The sequence below is a fragment of the Temnothorax longispinosus genome, chromosome 7 (genome assembly GCF_030848805.1).
Source record: "Temnothorax longispinosus isolate EJ_2023e chromosome 7, Tlon_JGU_v1, whole genome shotgun sequence".
NCBI classification, from domain to species: domain Eukaryota; kingdom Metazoa; phylum Arthropoda; class Insecta; order Hymenoptera; family Formicidae; genus Temnothorax; species Temnothorax longispinosus.
The window spans coordinates 15,479,590-15,497,862 of record NC_092364.1 but is presented as its reverse complement, the minus strand read 5'-3'; the positions used below and the strand labels follow the sequence as shown (position 1 = coordinate 15,497,862).

Genomic DNA, 18,273 nt, shown 5'->3' with positions numbered 1-18,273 from the left:
CTTGTCTATATCTTTGTCTATACAAGGACAGATATAGTTCGCCGGTCTTCTTTACCGACGCCGATCGAGTTCGGCTACGGCTCCAGCATCCCCGTTCAATCTTTAGATGTCATAAACCAATCACAGAGCCGTATTAGCGTCTTAAGACATTACTTAAGACGATCTTGACTATGGCCGGTTTCATAGTCTTCAAGATCGTCTTAAGTAATGTCTTAAGACGCTAATACGGCTCTGTGATTGGTTCATGACATCTTAAGATTGAACTTAAGACGGTCTTAAATAACTATGAATACCGGCCTATGAATACCAGCCAATAATAAAGGTGCCTTTTCATGCTGACGCTCGACGCTCATTTTCAGCGGCAAGAAGGTCGCATGACCACAATTGACGCCGGCGTCAATTAAAATTCATGAAAAAGAAAACAGCGTCAAAATTTCGGCGTCTTCGCGCTGCTTTGGCTTTGACGTTTAAAGCTGAGAAAATCCAGCTTTCTTTGCTTGACGCTAGCGTCAGATCGAAATCACGTGATCTCGCGATACGCTGAAACGAGCGTCCCATGAATTCGCACCTTAAGGCTGGTTTCACATGGGGCGTAAGATGCGTATGCGTAACTTGCGTGAGCCAATCAAATCGTCTCAGTATTTAATCGTATCATACGCGTATAGTAGCTGAGATGATTTGATTGGCTCACGCAAGTTACGCATACGCATCTTACGCCCCATGTGAAACCAGCCTAAAGGTGCCAATTCATGGGACGCTGAAAAACAGCGTTGAGCATCGTCATGTGACATCATATGATGCCAGCGTCAAGAAAGAGAAGTTGGATTTTTCCAACTTCAAGCGTCAAAGCCAAAGCAGCGCGAAGACGCCGAAATTTTGACGCTGTTTTCCTTTTCATGAATTTCAATTGACGCCGGCGTCAATTGTAGTCATGCGACCTTCTTGCCGCTGAAAATAAGCGTCGAGCGTCAGCATGAAAAGGCACCTTAATTCGTCAATTTTTTACTGCTCCAAGCTTACTACATGTAGACGGCCCCTGAAGGTTTTCTGTCTCTTATATTTTGTGTCACCCGTCAGACCGTCAAGGCTCTCTTCTCGCCTTTTGTTAAAATAATTAACAGAAAAAATGTCAGCGTGGAGACAGGCGGGATTGAAGTAAGGGAATCAATTATCGTCATTGCCTTTTATATTTTACATTTCTTCTCTCATGCATGTGTCAAGTATATAATCATTTTTCATTAGGATTGTTATGTAACCGAATTCTCATGTGATGTAGTTAATTAACGATAAAATCTCATTTTAATTCAACATTGTTTGTTATTTGTGCACAACAGAATACTTTAAAAGCTGGATAATATATGCATACGAATCTTCTTTTCCTTTTTTTTTGTTGTAGTTACATCAATTACTCTCAAATCGCAGCTAGGTTAGTCAGGCAAGCTTTAAAAACTGATCTGAGGACAGAGGCTGCGAAACGTGATGAAGTCAATGTGAAGTTTACTCAATGGAAAGATGGGAAACCCGTCAGTACGTATGACTCCAGATTTATTATCGCAGTCTCAAATTTATGTTAAATGATGAGGAAATGTAATCGTCGCAGTTTACTTCTCTGTCGTCATTTATTTCGTATCAGTTATATCATTATTTCTTTCTTGATAGACTTGTAGAGTTCATAGAGTACTTTTTCTATAGTATTTATTCTTTTATTATGCTTTCGTTACACGTACAATGTATTTTGTTACAGCTGAAAAGATGTGATCGTAATGATCAGTAAGTTGATGTTAGGAATGTGTTTTTAGAGAATTATTTCTTGTGTTAATAGAGTGTCTTTAATATTAATAGTTTTTAATGCAGGTGTGACAACTTATTTTAGAAAGCATTTATTTGCCTTTTAATTTAGTCATTGTGTGTGTGATACAGTCAGTAGTCCTGCATTATCTTTTAAGGTATAATCACATTACAGACTGCAGTCAGTCGCAACCAAATGGTTGAAAAATAGACTCGGAGCTAAATTGTAATGCACAATCTGATCGGAAAACTATGCTTTGATTGACAATCAACCTTAACTCCAACCACAATCGAGCTTGCAATAGTTGCAATCTATAGTGTGATTACATCTTTACTGCGTTATAAAAGGATTTAACAATTGTTCTCTCATATTATTGTGTGTGTATATACATATATATATTTCATAATTCTAAGCGGTACTTTTAGCATGAAATTGTTCTTATACTTAAATGTAATATTTATCCTTAACGCTACGAATATCAAGTTATAAATGTAACAATGATTAAAATTCCTCTTTAAGGCCAATTAACATTTTTACCTTCATGTGTGTTTATTAACAAGTCTCATCCTCTTTAAAATTTATAGTATTTATGTGTGATGTCGATAATATATATACAAATATTTTTGTTACAGAAAATGCCTAGATGACAATATCACAGATGGATGCAGAATTCATCCAATATACATTTATAGCCATAAGTATGTATGAGGATCTCTGTCTCTAGATAAAATAAAAACATTCTTCGCACTGTCATTGTTTTTCTTCAATTTAACCTATTGGTGGTTAATTTTTATACCGTCATCTTACAACAGGGCAGTGAGTCTTGCAATGTACTAAAAATATAATGGATTTTTTTTATATGGCAAAAGTACTTCTAGCAAGTTATTTGTTTTCGAATGTCAATACTTACTAATGAATTCCGAAACTAGATCATTCTCATTCTCTCCACGCATAGTTCCAGTAATCTCTTCGTTTTCTACCATCGGCAAAAATAATTGTACAAACTCGGCTGTATATGGAGGGGTTATTGATTCTAAGACCTAAAACGTAAATATCCATATCATAGTAAAAGCGATATAATCGATACGGTACTCTATTGAAAGAACAGTATTATAATTTACCTCGGTAACAAAATATCTGATTAAAGATATATCTGTATCTCCACGTTGCCAACATTGCTTGATGTAGCATACAACAGGCACCACGCAGTGTCTGCTTAGCATGTTCACCATTCTGTCGATTAACATCTTCTTCATTTCTAACTACATGGGCAGAAAAATTATTCATATAAAATATTGACAATTGTTTGTTCTTTTAATTGGCGCAATATAAAATATGCTTACTTGTACAAGTATCTCTAATTCGTCTTGTTTGCTTTCAAACAACTGCACGAGTAATCTTAAGACTTTTGGATGCAACAAATAATGGTTAGCCACAACCTCATCCAGTAAAGCGAGATGCACAGGGCAATGCTCTGTGCATAATTTAAAGTATGACGGTTCAGTCACAGTACACTCTACCCACCGTATTACACCCACGCCTACGACAGGAAATCTGTAATAAATAAATTTATTATTAGTAAAAGAAAAAAATTCTTTTGCTTGATATAGACAAGATATTAGAAAAAAATCTTGTACCGCATGCATTGATACAAAGTTTGCAACTCTGCTATTAGCTCAGTCGATCCTTTATTTATGTTACATATATTATGCACTTTCTCAATCGCCTGGATAGTTGTTTTCAAATCGTCCTTATTAATTTTGCGAGTATTGCTTTTCTTAACGGTTGTCTCACATACACTTGCCGCATAAGCTAGTAAATATATATATTTTGATTTATGTTCAGGATTTATCTTTACACCAGGCTTAAAAAGTGCATCAACCAGTAATTCTGCAAGAAAATACAAAATTGTATTATAACTAATTTTTATTACATATAACCATTTTATATATTATAACTAATCCAACTAAATGATTTTTGATTTCTCAGTGAACTTCTGATTAGATTCTGGATAGCTTAATAATGCAATAGACGTTTATTAAGGGAAAGACTTGGATTACATTCTTGGTCCTCCATGTATAATATAAAAAATGTTGATTGAGAGAATATTATTTCATTATAAAACAAAAATTAAATCAAAGTAGCTGAATAAATCATGATATTTTGACTTAGTAAGGACAGAAATCCATAGCGGAATGAAGAAAATTTGATTTCTTGTTGTAAATTTTAATAATATTGTAAATAGCTTTATCAACTTACCCAAAAATTGTGGATTGCGTAACAGTTCGATAGGAGGTGGCTCCGCTGTGGAATAATTTCTAAATAAGACTGTGATGTCAGCGGGATTTAAGGTGTTTCTTGATAGCATAGATGCTAGTGCCTGACATGCCGCAGGACTACTGGCAGCGCCATTCAGAGCCATTGTTATTGGGGTGACGTCGTGTCGATTTTGTTGCGCGCACTTGGTGATCTCTTGGGAAAGTCTTTTCATCATGAAACCACCGCGGGATTCTTGTGCGAGAATTTGCAACAGGACTTGACTGTACACATAGGTGTGTTGGCCATGACACACCATTTTTGCGCACTCCTGTATGCTGGACTGCCAGTTTTCTGTATTCTGAAGAAATCCAGCAATCGCGGTCTTCAACACGCGCGAGAAGACCTCGATTTGCTGAGCCGCTGTCGAAATGCTTGTAATCTCACCTTGGAATCCAGCATCGGATATAAGCTTGATGGTGAAGTTTAACATTAAGCAATCCGGGTACTCCTCCGCAAGTCTATAAATGAGAGATCGCCAAGTGGGATGCTGTATCATTTCGGTTAACCAGGCGGGAGTTTCACCCTCTTCCGTGAAGATCTTGTCCGCCTTCTTGGGATCGAAATTTTTAAGGATCATGCCCTTCAAATTGTTTTCCACCATTGCCTGTACGTCAGTGACATTTACTCCGGCGATGATCAACCATTCCGCAAGTAGGTTTGCCGTCTGTGCGCAAGCTGTGTAATTTTTGGACAACAATTCTATAACTTGTTCAGGATTTCCTCCAGCTTGAAAGTATCTTTTAAGTTGGGCGAAAATGCCAGGCTCCATTATGTAATCGGGCGTTTTGAACTTATCCAGGCATTCGTTCAGGACCTCCTGTGGATTATCGAATGTGTCTTCCCCGCTACAATCGTCGGTGCTTCGATTCATCTCATCTCCCCAACCACTGCGATCATCATCGTAATCGGCCTCCATCTGCACACATTTATATTATCTATATTAATAGCAGTGTACATACAATATGAACATTGCATACAGCTTCCTAAAATATGCTACAAATCATAATAAGTTCAAAGATACCTTTCGTTATTTCCAATAGAAAAAATTCAAAATTATATGTATGACAATACAATCATTTATCAGTCTTCCTTATAAATAATCAGTGTATAAGTAATCTTTAATGTGAGTAACATAAAGTGCGTTTTCCTACAAGTGACACAAGTGTAGTTTTGTCTTTGTTACTCATTTCCAAAAAAGCAAAATAGAGCAATGTTTGTGTCAACTTGTGTCACTCGTTGGAAAACGCACATATTTAACCTAGGAACGGACGCTGGGGTGAAATACACTGCAGTATCAAAAAAATGAAGTCACAGTAATGTGTTATTTCGTTTTTTTAAACATTTTTTTTTATTTTTCCTTACTTTTTACAAAAAATGTTGAGTAAATCTATATACATATTGTCCTCAAATACAAATAAATTACAGAACCATAAAAAATATTCAATACATAATTAACAACGATTTTTAATTGGGGTGTCAAAATCACCCCAGGTGACCATTTATGCAACAAAAAAAATCAGGCGCCCGTTCCGGGTTAAAGGTAATATTATAAAAAAACAATACAAATACAGGTTAAGAAAGATTGTAATTCACGAAACAAGGAGCACCTTGATAGAAATTCTTTACTTTCAAACGTATCACGATTCTCAAGTAAAGGAAATATTTATCCACAAGGTACTATCGATAAATCGAAGATTATTATTTACAAACCTTTCTCAAATAAGGCAAAATTGGACAGAACACTATACGACGCAAATCATACCAGATTAAACTTGACTATATTGCGCTTGACGCTTGACTGCGTCGACGCTTCAACGGCTGTTGACCGTGTTGGTTGACGCCGTTGACGGCTGTCGGCGCTGTCGCAGAACGATGCGAAGTAATGCGTAATTCACACGGTCAAAATCTTCCGTTCTCCGGAATCAATTCACGCGAGTGCTTCGGTTTTTCTTTTGTTTTTCTTCAAGGTTTTTAATATTGCGGCAACTTCGATTCATTGTTCAACTCTTGAGCGCGATTTGTAAAATTTTTCGTAATAAAATTGAGGCGTAAAGATTTGCTAGAAACTAAAGTCGAGTTTCTTCGGAGTACTATCGAAACTTTTCCGGAAATACGCGCGTGACGGGACGCGTGATTGGCTGTACCGCGTCGTCGCGTCATACACGCAGCTTCGGTCTCCCCGCATCCGATTGGCCGACCACGCGTCGACGGCGACAGCGAGGTCAGCGAGAGCGGCAGAGAGCGCGCGCGACTCGCGACTCGCGCGGTCACGTGGTCGGAGCACGCGCGGTCGGGCGCGATTTGAAGGAAGCGCCTACTGGCGCCCCGGTGGCGGTCTTCGGTGATCCGAGCGCGGCCATATTCCCTATTTCCCTCTCGTGGCTCGCTCTCGTTCCGCAGGAGGTAGGAAAGGTGGTGCGCGGTTCCGGCGGTGACCGAATTTTTCCCAGGGAGGCGATGCTCGCGGCGCGCGCGTGCGTTTCGTAACGGTCGTCGTGCAACGGCGTAGTGCCTCTGGGAGTTCAGGACGGCTAATCATGCCCAAGGAAGGCGGCGATCCGGCCGGCAGGCGGCCGTCGTCGCGCAACGCGAAGCCCTACGACGCGAACAACGTGAGTAGCCTCGCCACGACGGGCGACCGTCGCGGCGGCGTGTGCGCCGTGACCGAGCCCACGACAACGACGACGGCGGCGGGCCGCGCGCCCTTCGCGCGCCCCTTCGTGGTCACCAGGGTGGCACGGCGATCGGACCGACGTCGAGCGCCGACTCCTCGCCGCATGGTGTCCCGCATGCCCGCCCTTTCCCTACGACGAGGCCCCCCCACGCGATACCCACGGTGTCACGGTTATGTGAGTGAGCCCGACGATAACCTCAATCTCCTTTCCCCCCGTGTGCCTCGCGGGCCGTCGCTGGACGAGTGTCCTCTGTCCTCGGCGCGACTCCGCACGTCCGTCGCCGCGAGAGACGCGCGTCCGCCCGACGTACCTCGCGTAGGCCTCCGGCTTTGAGGAACGCGAAGTGCGTTCCTCTGCGTCTCTTCCTCTCTCTCTTTCTTCTTTCTCTCCTCCTTTTCCTCCTCCTCTTACTCCTCGCGTCCCCCTTGCCTCGCGGAGCATCGCGCGCTCCGCGTAGGTCTTCGCGCGAATCCGCGCGGTTACGTTGCAACCGTTCCCCGAACGCATCCAGACACGGTTCTCGCGCGGACGAAATCCTGACATCATTGAAATCGAAATAAAAAACTCATTGTTTTCTATATTGCGTCATGTTACGTAATTTAAATGGTAGCTCGAAAAGTATACTTTCACTTGCAACCTAACCAAATGAACAAGCTCGGTGAAACTTACAGCGTTACGTTATTTTTCGTGCTAAATTTGCAAGTGTTCTATTACTATTTGATTTTATTTAAAAGCACTGGTATTATGTTTTAAATCAGGGTTCAAATGCGTTCCCTTATATTTTGACATTGCTCGTAACGTACTTGAACCCAGCACTAATAGAAACGTAATCGTGCATGGATTATTCTTAGAATGTATTATCGCTCTCTGCACAATATGCGTCTAATGTTACAATATTGATTATTTAGATTTGCTATAATATATATAATATATTAAGTGTAACATATATATGACATTAATACGCTGTATATTATATAGTTGTGTATTTATATTCTTTACAGTCATTTGTGAGAAAAGTAGCAACCAAGGTGACAGATTTTATACCACAATCATCGTGGATCAGTAAGTGGTTCAATACCTCTCAAGATAATGAAGGTACGTTAGAAGGTAGAGGGAATAGTGAGGAAACGGAACTCGAGGATGATGTGCAGCAGCCTCCAATTAAGCGAGCGCGCATTCGTATGGATGTGACTCATCCACCTGGCACGTTTTCTATAAAAACGAGAGTTAAAACCGCATTGAATACGGTTAAGCCCTCTAAAGAGCAGTATCCCGTTCATAGTGAAATGGTAACTAGACGAATTTTAGCGACGAAACGCTTGGAAATGGATAAACTTATTGGGACTTGCTTGCAGACGGAAGATTTTCTGGAACCTGCAACAGCTGGACCAAGCGGAATAGGCCGTTTAATATCTTCGACTCCTGCAGTATCAGCAGACATTAGGACTGTAACGTCTCACAGGTCTGACTTAAATTCGTTAGCTTCGTCGACTAATAATGGAATAGCAAATGGGATGGATGATAATTCGGAGTCCAGTGAAAGTACCAGTGGATGCAGTTCGCTTATTCCACAGATAAATAGGCACGAAGGCCCATCAAACTTGTTGTATAATTCGACGTTTACCAGTAGAAAGAGACATGTTGATGATAAATTGACATTTAGTAAGTATAAACATATTGCGTTAAAAGTTAATTACAAATGTGTGATATTAAATTGATTAATTAAATATGCTTAAATTGCTGAAGCTCTTTGGTTGAAAATCTATTTTTAAAGAATAATGTGCCAATCCATATATTGTACAAGTGTTATCTTTTTGTTTCAGCTAATCATTTACAATCTCCAAGGTCCTTGTTTCTAGACAGTAATTCTCGCGATACTTTAAGCAGTCGTAGACCGAGTTTTAACGCATCAATTATAACAAACACTGCAGATCGTGCATCTTCGCTATCCTCTCCTTTTTATAGTGGTAATATTACTTTTGGAGGTGCAAATGCAGCAAGTCTTTATAAACGAAGTCGTAATATTTTTAACAATTCAAACGAGGTACGCAACTAATCGAGGGACGATCTGATCCTTCGTGTTTTAAATTACCTGAAACAAAGATCAATTTGTTGATCTGAATTACACTGGTCTATATATTTATTTTAGATACAACTTAAAGTACCAAGGAGGACAAATGTTGAAGTTCAACCTTCTGATATGGAAGTTGATTCATCGGGGATGAGTCAGACCGCCAAAAAGATATTGGAAGCATTAGAACATTTCTCGTCACCTATAACCGACGCGAAGAAAATTCCGTTGAAAAACACGAATAACGCTATGTCTACGGTAATGAACAGGAAGAGAGCGCGAGAAGAGGTGGCAAGTCCAACCGCTAGAATTGGTTTGCGCCATTTGACGCGTGAATTAACAGTACCAACCGTCCCCGATATATTGAAGTTAAGACGAAGACAAAAATTACAAGATACAACTCTTATGGCTAGAAAAATCGTTTCCGCTCGTAGCGATCCACCGCCTTCTCGACAGGAGTACCAGTTGAGGTACGTTTACCAATTGTAGTTTTGTAAGTTTGCCCAAATTTATTTCGAAAATAAATTAATATTTATCTTTTTTTTTTTAGAGCGGAGGATGCCGATAGTGAAAAGTATCGCGGCAAGTTAAAGGGCAAATCTAAAGTAAATCTAGAACAACAAGAAACGGTAGCGCCTGTAAATTTGCCGAACATACCTCTGCCAATTACAACATTACCCAATTTCAATTTTACCCTACCACTTCCTCCTTCATATTCCGCAGGCAAAACTGTGGCAAATAAGGAAAATACTTTTACATTTGCTAGCCCTATTAAGGTGACAGAAGCTGAGAAGAGTTTGCAGTCTGTCGACAATTTCACTTTTAGTAATCCGATCATCGCTGAAGACGGCGCGAATAATACGACTGATCCGAATTCACGTTCAACTACAGAGAACGAATTTACTGTTGATTACGCGATCACATCTATACCGAATTCATTTCCCAATTTTATTTGGGCTGGCTCATCTACAGCACCCAGATTAAAAGCGAAGGTAAAGAACGGCAAGAATGATTCCGTCGGATCTGCGGTGTCGAAGGAACTGAAATCTGGAAGTGTTATGGATGCATTGTTCCAAAAATCCAACAAAATCGTATCTAATTTAATCGGACAGTTAAGCCCGGGATTGGCTTCTGAAACGACACACACTGACAAAACTGCTAGTACATCCGTCGGCTCGGATTCTGATGTTGCAAACACGTATGGTACAGAGTCGTCTTGGGAGTGTAGTGAATGTATGATCAGGAACAACAGTACGGATAAACAGTGCACTGCGTGTAAGACTTCTCGGTCCAATCCTAATGAGAAAACTTCGTTGCCCTCAACGTCAACAACAGATACGACAGTCGTGGAACCAAAGCCAGTCGCACAGGATTGCTTCGGTTCTCAATTTAAACTATCTACGAATCAATGGGAATGTGCAGCTTGCTGTGTAAGAAACAAGCAGAGTGATGCCACATGTGTAGCGTGCGCTACACCAAAACCGGGAAGTAGTTCGACGATTCAAAAAACTGTTAAATCTCAAAATTCTGATTTAATGGAGAAGTTTAAACCTGCCGAAGGATCGTGGCAATGCTCCGGTTGCTTACTCAGAAACTCCGCGAACGTTATTACGTGTGTTTGTTGCAATACATCTAAACCTATGACCTCTGTAAAAACAAAATCGAAGAAGACGGATAATGTTACGGAGTCGTCTGCGCAAAAGTTAAATACTAGTACAGAAGTCACGGCAACGCAGAAAACGTCTAATAATTCTGAAATAATGAGCAAATTTAAACCAAGCAAAGATTCCTGGGAATGTCCAGGATGTTTTGTTAGAAATAACAATTCCGTTACCACCTGCCCTTGCTGCAGCACTTCTAAACCTAATTCCACTGGTGGGCCGAGCAAAGCGGAACAGACATCGAGTAATGGGTTCGGAGACAAATTTAAAAAACCAGAGGGTGCGTGGACTTGCGATTCTTGCTTGGTACAAAATGACGCTAAGCATACGGAATGTGTGGCTTGTCAAGCTTCAAAGCCTGGTACTGTAAAATCAAACGAATCTTCATCGAACACTAACTCTACCTTGCAATTTAAATTTGGCGTATCATCTACCCAACCGGGTGGATTTAAGTTTGGTCTGAATAAGGTCGACGATCAATCTAAACCCGATGCATCTCCTCTAAATGGATTCAAATTTGGTAATCCACAACAGAATAGTGGCATGACACAATTTACGTTTGGTATTCCAAAGGAACAGAACAAAGCTGTAAGTGAAGCATCTAAAACCAATAGTGTCACAACGTCTTCTAGTAGTACAGGATTTCTATTCAATGTAAAAAGTCCTGAAAAACCCGAATCTACCAGTCAGAATCAGGAAACCAAACAAGAAACACTTTTCGGTACGCCGAAAAGTGATGGTTCAACAGCAGCAAGTGAAAAACAGAATACAAGCATTATGTCCAGCGCTCCATCGACCGCTTCTCCTTTCACCTTTGGTGTACAGAAACCAGAATTTACTCAGCCTGCTTCAAATAAGGAAACGCAAAAGACTTCCTTTGTAACCAATGTGACAGAAAGTTCCAAGCCAGCAGCAGCAACAACTGATGCAGCACCAGTCAGCACTAATCCAATGTTATCGTCGTTACTGACCCAAAAAAATACTACGAAGAGTATATTAAACGCAAAACCGGAGTCGACGTTTTCATTCGGGGTACCAAGCGGTATAAGCGCTGCCACTACAACTTCCACGAATGCAACGACTACTTGTCTTCCAACTTTTGCTCAACCTACTTTCACATTTTCCGACACAAAGACGTCATCTCAGTTAGCTACAATACCGTCTTTCGGTCAGGTTCCGATGTCGTCTGCCGCGTGCGTATTATCCACGAGCGGAGGAAGCAAGACAACCGAGACTACTCCGTCAACCAAAGCCGTGAATAATACACCGGTCGCTCCGCTCTTCCCGATCGTCTCGAGTGCCACACCGCTATTCAACGAGTCGAAGACGACGATAGCATTCGGCACGGACAAACCGTCGTCGTTCGCCGCAACGGGCAGCAAGCTGCCAGTTTTGCCAGGATTTGCCATGCTCGAGAACAAAATTCCAACGTTCGGCGGTAATACCGAGAGTAAACCAGCGATTTTCGGTACGTCGGAAACGAAGTTGCCCGTATTCAATTCACCACCGCCCACGGCAACTCCTCTACCAACGTTCGACACACTGTCCAACAAGACTACTTCGTCGCCCTTCGGATCATCTAATGCCTCGGCTTTTGGAAACACTACCACACCCGCTTTCGGAGGTGTTACGACAACACCTACTATATTCTCAACCACGAAGCCGGTCGAGACTAATGCGCCGAACTCGTCTTTGTTCACGTTTGGTTCGGCTTCGTCGCAACAATCGGCAAGCAGCGGATTTAACTTCTCTACGAATGTTAATCCACCACCGTCCGCGTCGTCTGCGAAGCCGCTCTTCACGTTTGGTAGCAGTTCGAGTACGCCGTCGAATGTATGCAGTAACAATACATTCGGTGGCGGTACATTTGGAGCTAACTCTGCTCCAACGAACACTGCCAATTTCACGTTCAATCCACCTAAACAAGAAACACCGGCGGCGTTCGGTCAAGGTGCAGTGGCAACTCCGATATTCGGTGCCCCACAGACAAATCCGCAGACTCAAGTAACGTCATCGTTTTCGTCTACACCTTCGTCCAGTACAGGATTCAACTTTGGATCCACAGCTCCGGTTGCTGCGACATCAGGAAGTTTCAACTTTGGAGGAATGGTGAATATATACAAATTATTGATATATATTTAATACATTGAAAATGCAGATATAATTATTTATTGCCACAGATTTTGTTACGTTTTTTTTTTCCTTCCCCAAATAAATTGTATTGTAATGTTGCAGCCATCTACATCTGCGACACCCGGAGCATTTAATTTTAATTCTCCTGCTTCTGCTCCCGCTTTCGATCCTAATAGTCGGCCTTTGTACAACTTCACCAAAGGAAGTGCACCACCAATATTTACGTAAGTATTCATGGCTCAAATTTTCTCGCGTTTACGCCTTTATACTTTACGGAATACGTACTAAATAATATATCTTGCTTTATAGTGCTCCACCTCAATCGGCGGCCCCAGCACCACGGAAAATCAAAAAAGCATTTCGAAGATGCGTGCGTTAGAGAGCATATGACAACACGGTTCACGCATACACTCAGGTGCGTCCCTACATCTATCTGTGTATCTGAGTGTGTCTACGTTAAACGTTATATAAAATGATGTAAAATGAAATTCTGTCATACATCAATCAATTGCAATGTGGTGGTATATACCAAGCATCTTTGTAATATAGTAACCTGAAGCTGACCGAATATGCTTGCGTACAACCACTTGTGTTCTCTCTCTTTCTCTCTCTGCAGGAAATGTAAATTATAAATTATTTAAATTATACAAGTTATAACGAAAATAATATCTTTGGAGTTGGCATGAAGCCAGTAAATCGTGATGGCGTTGCATTACTGAGACCTTACCAAAAAAAAATTGGATATGATGTATATGTATCGACATGACGTACTCGAGATAGCGTACATATTTGCCGAAATCGAAAAGTACCTCGATAAAGAAAATTAATAAGCACTTAATGTGTGCAATTGAAGATAAATATTAGTGGGAGTATTGCCACCCGTTCAGGTAAGTATAAGTCAGTCACATCTCGTAGCACGCTTTGTAGAAGAGTCTTTATACGAAACTTATTGGGTTTAGTTTAGAAGCACTACGTGCGCAGGCATCGTAATTTTTTAACTAAGCATTATGTACAGGTCAGCTAAATACTAATTTAAATATTTTTGATGCATTTGATGAATTTTGATGAAAAAAATTTTCAAGTAAAAAAGAAATTAGAAAAAAAAATTTTTTTTTTAAATTGGTTAAACCAATTTAATTTTACATAATACTGTTTTATAATACTTTCATTATCCCATAACATATTACATTTAATTCTTCGAATTTAATGTTTTTTCGAGCATTTTTTTTCGTTTAAAATACAAAATATCAAATGTTAAGCTGTTTTATTAAAAATTATGAGTAATTTTTATGTTCATGTTATATGTTAAATTTTCACATTTTCTGTAGTTCATGTTAATCATTTTTTCAAAATTTTACACGATTCTATGTGCAACTAAATTAGTACTTAGTGATTTATGATGATGCCAGTTTAAAGACGCTTGCAGAATATCGTGACATTACGAGCATTGTGTGTGAACTGACTATATCAATAAAATCCCACTATATACACGTACATAAACATATATACATATATATATGTTTATACATATACATATATAGATATTAATTATATTTCAATTAGAATTTCATGGGCAACCCTACACAATCTTTGTAGAAGTAGTCCAGGAAAAGTGTAATATACACAAAAATGGCATTCGGATAGTACAAACTGACGATTACTGAACGTTTCCATTGAGTAGTCGAAATTATATATTTTTTTTATATATTGAATGAAATAATCCTATAAGAAAATACTGAATGCCATTTTGATAGGATTATATTGTAATGTTGTGTGTTTTACCATAGAGTGAGTGAAATAAATTTGAAAGAAAGATATGTTGAATGGAGATAAGTTATTATGGGGCTTCTAAAGAGTTTCTATCTAACATTTTGGATCTAATTCTTGTTTCTTACAAGTTTCTGGTTTTTTTTTCGAATTATGTGCTATTTTTATCTATGATTAATATGTGCTCATATATAGTGAAACGTAAATAAAAATTCGATTTTATTGAATTTAAATAATGAGAATCTGTTTACTTATATCATTCACTTTAGATATTGTTAAAATAAAATTAAAATAAAAAGTTTCAAAAATCTCATTCCGATTATTATAAATAATAAGAAACGCGCGTTAATCTATCAACTTTTTTAAATAAGAAATTTTTTGATATTTTTTTATGATAATACAACGTATTAGAATAATTTTTATAAGTGCAATTCTTAGGATGACAAATTTACACAATTTTGAAATTACTTAAATAGAGATTGTAAACATAAACCATTCTTTTTAGAAGCCCCTACAGCGGAAAGTAGTTAGATGGCGTGTAATAATGATTAATAAATCATTGAAATCATGCACATCTTATTTAAAAACAGGCTAGTTGTGTATAATGTTGGCTTAGACTTGACAGTAGCCAAGAATAACTCGGCACATGACCTATCTTATGCCATAGTAGACACCTAGGTACAAAACATTCTGTTGAACATTGTTGTTTATCCGTTGTTATGTAATATTTACATGTAAACATTAAGTTCTGTACATTGTTAAGAGACAAAAATTCATATGATATAGTTTCTATGTAGACTTGTATTTTTATTGTTTCAAAATACCCTTTGTAGGTACATTTCTCATTTAATGTGTAAACAATGTTGATTAAATACGTAATGACAGTGTATGGGTGATTTCAAGGAAACTCTGTGATGCAGGTATGTGTAAAGTTAATTGAGCGTGTACCGATAAATAGTTAATAACTTAAAAATTCACATAGGGGTGAGATTATTTTAGTTTTTAAGAGCAAACTCCCATACCTAATAATACCTACAAAGGATCTTTTGAACATAATTGAGAAAACTCTGCTTTAAACGATTGCAAAACGAAGATAATATAATTAAATGGTAAAGGGAGGTTGCGCTGAGATATGTCTGTGCTGCTGTCTTACACTGTGAACATTCTCTGTTGAGGCTGTGTCGTCCATTTGTCTATGAATAGACAAATTTCCAAATTAATCAATATATCGAGTATATTGTCTAAAGAGGCAATATCTTTGTATTAAATTTCGTATATGGCCTTACAAATACATAATGAACGTATAACGTAGATGTATTAAACAACTATAAAGCATATTGGAATTGTTTTGTAGCACTTTATATACTCTCCATTGTAATATGTTTGCATAAATATCTGAAGAGTACTGCATTAAAAATGTTCAACACAATAGATATGTAACATCCCATATCTGATAGAAATTTTCTTTTCGATATCCTTTTCGTAACATTTGATAACAATATTTTAATATCGTACGTAATTATGGACAGTATTATTTGCAGACTTGTAAAACGCATTAGAATTGATGTTCCTTTATACAACATTATTACTTCTTTTTTTTTATGTGCATCAATAGGGACGCCAATGATGTCTTTTTTATGTAATATGCCTATGAGCCATGGGGTGTTACAATATGTCAAATATTCTGAGGCCTTATTATAATCTTAGTCCATTGGAAATTTATGCATTGTACTGAATTTTTCTGAATATCTATCAAGAATGCATTAAGCAATTATCTAATAAAGTTCAGAAATGAGGGAGTTTGTTATGAAATAAATCCAATGACTGACTGTAATTAAATAAAATAATACATGGGAGAATGTTCACTGTATGCTTCAGGTGCTATGGGGATGCCGTTACATTCTCATGACATGATGTAACATTAGTTAATACGAAAAACGCATTGGTGTTTCTCAACCGATGAATCATAGAACAATTCGAAAGATACTTATTAAAATACGTAAAATATGCAAGGTGTAAGAAAAGCCATCTTTATTCGCACAAGCAAAGTCGACGAAATACGCTTATGGTTATTAAAAATGGTTTTTTTTTAAATATATATATATATATATATAATTTTATCGAAAATGTATTATATCTTTAAACTTGTATCAGCCAGAATTTCTTCCTTTAAGATGATACATTAAATTTATTAAATGCATTTTAATTTGATGCAGAATATATAGGCATAAGCGACGTCAATAATACTCGCAATAATAACAATAAAAATATATGTAACATATGCGAAATTTTTTGTGGAGCAGAAGCGCAAAGAGCAGTATCGACTCTCCGCAGAGTTAAGGTTCGATTCTTTATCTGTAATGAATAAAGGTGACATTGCCTTAATGAATAGCATTTGTAATATTTAAGAGCTACTTGGAGCTTGTGTTGAGAAACACCGTATAGGATACATGAACATTATTACGAGTACTATTCTTAATACTAATCTCCTCTGTTTAGCCATAACGATTATATAATTATGCATTCGGCGTATATAATTATATGATTATACATAAATAATCATATAATTATACGATAATATATATATAGGATATATTAAAAAATACCAAGTAAAATACGATGTTGAATAATTTGGGTTATATAGTTTTATTTTATTTTTAGAAAAAAGAGGTATAGGAGGGCATTTAGTGACCACCGGTTTGAACTAAAGAATTTTATTATAGCATGTGCACACGCATATATAAATACGTTAAAAGTAACTTTCCTAATGCGTATATATGTAGGGAAAAATCATGAAGTGTGCAGATCCATATCAAAATTCTTTGGGTCAAAAAATAATCTAACATTAGAACATAAATTCAATCGCAATTCCTGATATTTAGATAAAGTATAATATGTTACGAATATGTTCTTTCATTTTGTTTTAATCTTGTAAGTAGTAGAATCGCTCCTTGACAGTTCCTCAAAGAAATATACAAAATAAGAGATACCTACGGTGAATTATTGTATCACATTCGTGGTTTCTGACATCCTAAATTGTATACATATGTTATATATATATACAATATACATACATATATGTCGCTCTACAAAACTGTTATGACAATGATTTCAAAAGATGAGATGATTTTCAACAGTACGATATGTAAACAATTCTTTTTAGATATTTTTTTCAGTACATTCGTTTAATATATACCCCTTTTTCCATTAACTAGCAGAATTTTCATTCAAATAAATAAGTTATACAGTGAAAAACGGTTCAAAATACCTCATTAAAGAATTCCTTAACAATGTAGTTCTTTAAATAACGATTACAATTCGCGATCCTATCGACTATTTCATACACAGTACTACGTTTATTAAACGCCTAGGATTATGGGTACAACGTAACAAAATCTTATTTGTGTTCTTCATTTGACATAGTATAGGGGATTACGAATAAAGTAAAACGAGTTATCTGTAATTATAATATAAAAAATGCGTATTTTTATTTTAGATCCATAGTTTCGATACAATAATGTTCTTATTAACTCAAAAAGTTTGCCATGCATAAAATTATATCGTTCGTAAATAATACTCACTCTGATTCTGCTATTTACACATTAGAAATTAAATGGTGGCCATTTGTTATTCTAAAGATTTCGTCATTGCTATACTTTTTAATTACACGATGTAAATAGGGGAGCATGTATAATAATATATCAATACTTGCTCAGCGATGATACATTATACAAATGTCAAAAAAAATCCTGTAATAAAAATGATTGGAGATCGAACACAAATCTGAATATAAAATATATAATTCCCCGTCTCATATTTGATGTAAATGTATTTAATATAAGTTCTCTAAAAGCGATT

At 37.6% G+C, this 18,273-nt stretch overlaps 3 protein-coding genes across 5 annotated transcripts; 2 read left to right on the top strand and 1 right to left on the bottom strand.

Annotated features, from left to right (window-relative positions):
* The first annotated feature begins 994 nt into the window (after positions 1-994).
* LOC139815984 (protein stunted) lies at positions 995-2,542 on the top strand. 2 transcript variants are annotated; one of them, XM_071783269.1, is made up of 4 exons: positions 995-1,155; positions 1,397-1,527; positions 1,745-1,770; positions 2,422-2,542. In XM_071783269.1, exons 1-3 carry the CDS (start codon positions 1,127-1,129, stop codon positions 1,756-1,758), a joined length of 174 nt encoding a protein of 57 aa, XP_071639370.1. In that variant the 5' UTR covers positions 995-1,126; the 3' UTR covers positions 1,759-1,770; positions 2,422-2,542. The 2 variants fall into 2 exon arrangements, with proteins under 2 accessions (XP_071639370.1, XP_071639371.1); XM_071783270.1 differs by lacking the exon at positions 1,745-1,770.
* On the bottom strand, positions 1,682-5,975 carry Th1 (negative elongation factor complex member TH1). The gene is made up of 7 exons (XM_071783268.1): positions 5,819-5,975; positions 4,049-5,024; positions 3,427-3,679; positions 3,133-3,343; positions 2,911-3,051; positions 2,700-2,829; positions 1,682-2,622 (listed from the first exon to the last, which is right to left on the bottom strand). Exons 2-7 carry the CDS (start codon positions 5,022-5,024, stop codon positions 2,588-2,590), a joined length of 1,746 nt encoding a protein of 581 aa, XP_071639369.1. The 5' UTR covers positions 5,819-5,975; the 3' UTR covers positions 1,682-2,587.
* A 469-nt stretch (positions 5,976-6,444) lies between these two features.
* LOC139816493 (uncharacterized) lies at positions 6,445-18,231 on the top strand. Of its 2 annotated transcripts, none has more exons than XM_071784014.1 (8): positions 6,445-6,720; positions 7,785-8,072; positions 8,139-8,445; positions 8,607-8,827; positions 8,933-9,324; positions 9,405-12,624; positions 12,751-12,872; positions 12,958-18,231. In XM_071784014.1, exons 1-8 carry the CDS (start codon positions 6,646-6,648, stop codon positions 13,025-13,027), a joined length of 4,695 nt encoding a protein of 1,564 aa, XP_071640115.1. In that variant the 5' UTR covers positions 6,445-6,645; the 3' UTR covers positions 13,028-18,231. The 2 variants fall into 2 exon arrangements, with proteins under 2 accessions (XP_071640115.1, XP_071640117.1); XM_071784016.1 differs by lacking the exon at positions 6,445-6,720 and adding an exon at positions 6,821-6,957.
* The last annotated feature ends 42 nt before the right edge of the window (positions 18,232-18,273 follow it).

What these genes read in the sequence shown, in the direction of transcription:
- LOC139816493 (XM_071784014.1), top strand. Translation starts at nt 6,646, where the DNA reads ATGCCCAAGGAAGGCGGCGATCCGGCCGGCAGGCGGCCGTCGTCGCGC. An exon ending in AGCCCTACGACGCGAACAAC is followed by an intron (nt 6,721 to 7,784) that starts GTGAGTAGCCTC and finishes TATTCTTTACAG; the next exon opens with TCATTTGTGAGAAAAGTAGC. An exon ending in TTTTTAACAATTCAAACGAG is followed by an intron (nt 8,828 to 8,932) that starts GTACGCAACTAA and finishes TATTTATTTTAG; the next exon opens with ATACAACTTAAAGTACCAAG.
- Th1 (XM_071783268.1), bottom strand. Translation starts at nt 5,024, where the DNA reads ATGGAGGCCGATTACGATGATGATCGCAGTGGTTGGGGAGATGAGATG. An exon ending in ACTTTGTATCAATGCATGCG is followed by an intron (nt 3,344 to 3,426) that starts GTACAAGATTTT and finishes TATTTATTACAG; the next exon opens with ATTTCCTGTCGTAGGCGTGG. An exon ending in AATTAGAGATACTTGTACAA is followed by an intron (nt 3,052 to 3,132) that starts GTAAGCATATTT and finishes CTGCCCATGTAG; the next exon opens with TTAGAAATGAAGAAGATGTT.
- LOC139815984 (XM_071783269.1), top strand. Translation starts at nt 1,127, where the DNA reads ATGTCAGCGTGGAGACAGGCGGGATTGAA. An exon ending in TGGAGACAGGCGGGATTGAA is followed by an intron (nt 1,156 to 1,396) that starts GTAAGGGAATCA and finishes TTTTTGTTGTAG; the next exon opens with TTACATCAATTACTCTCAAA.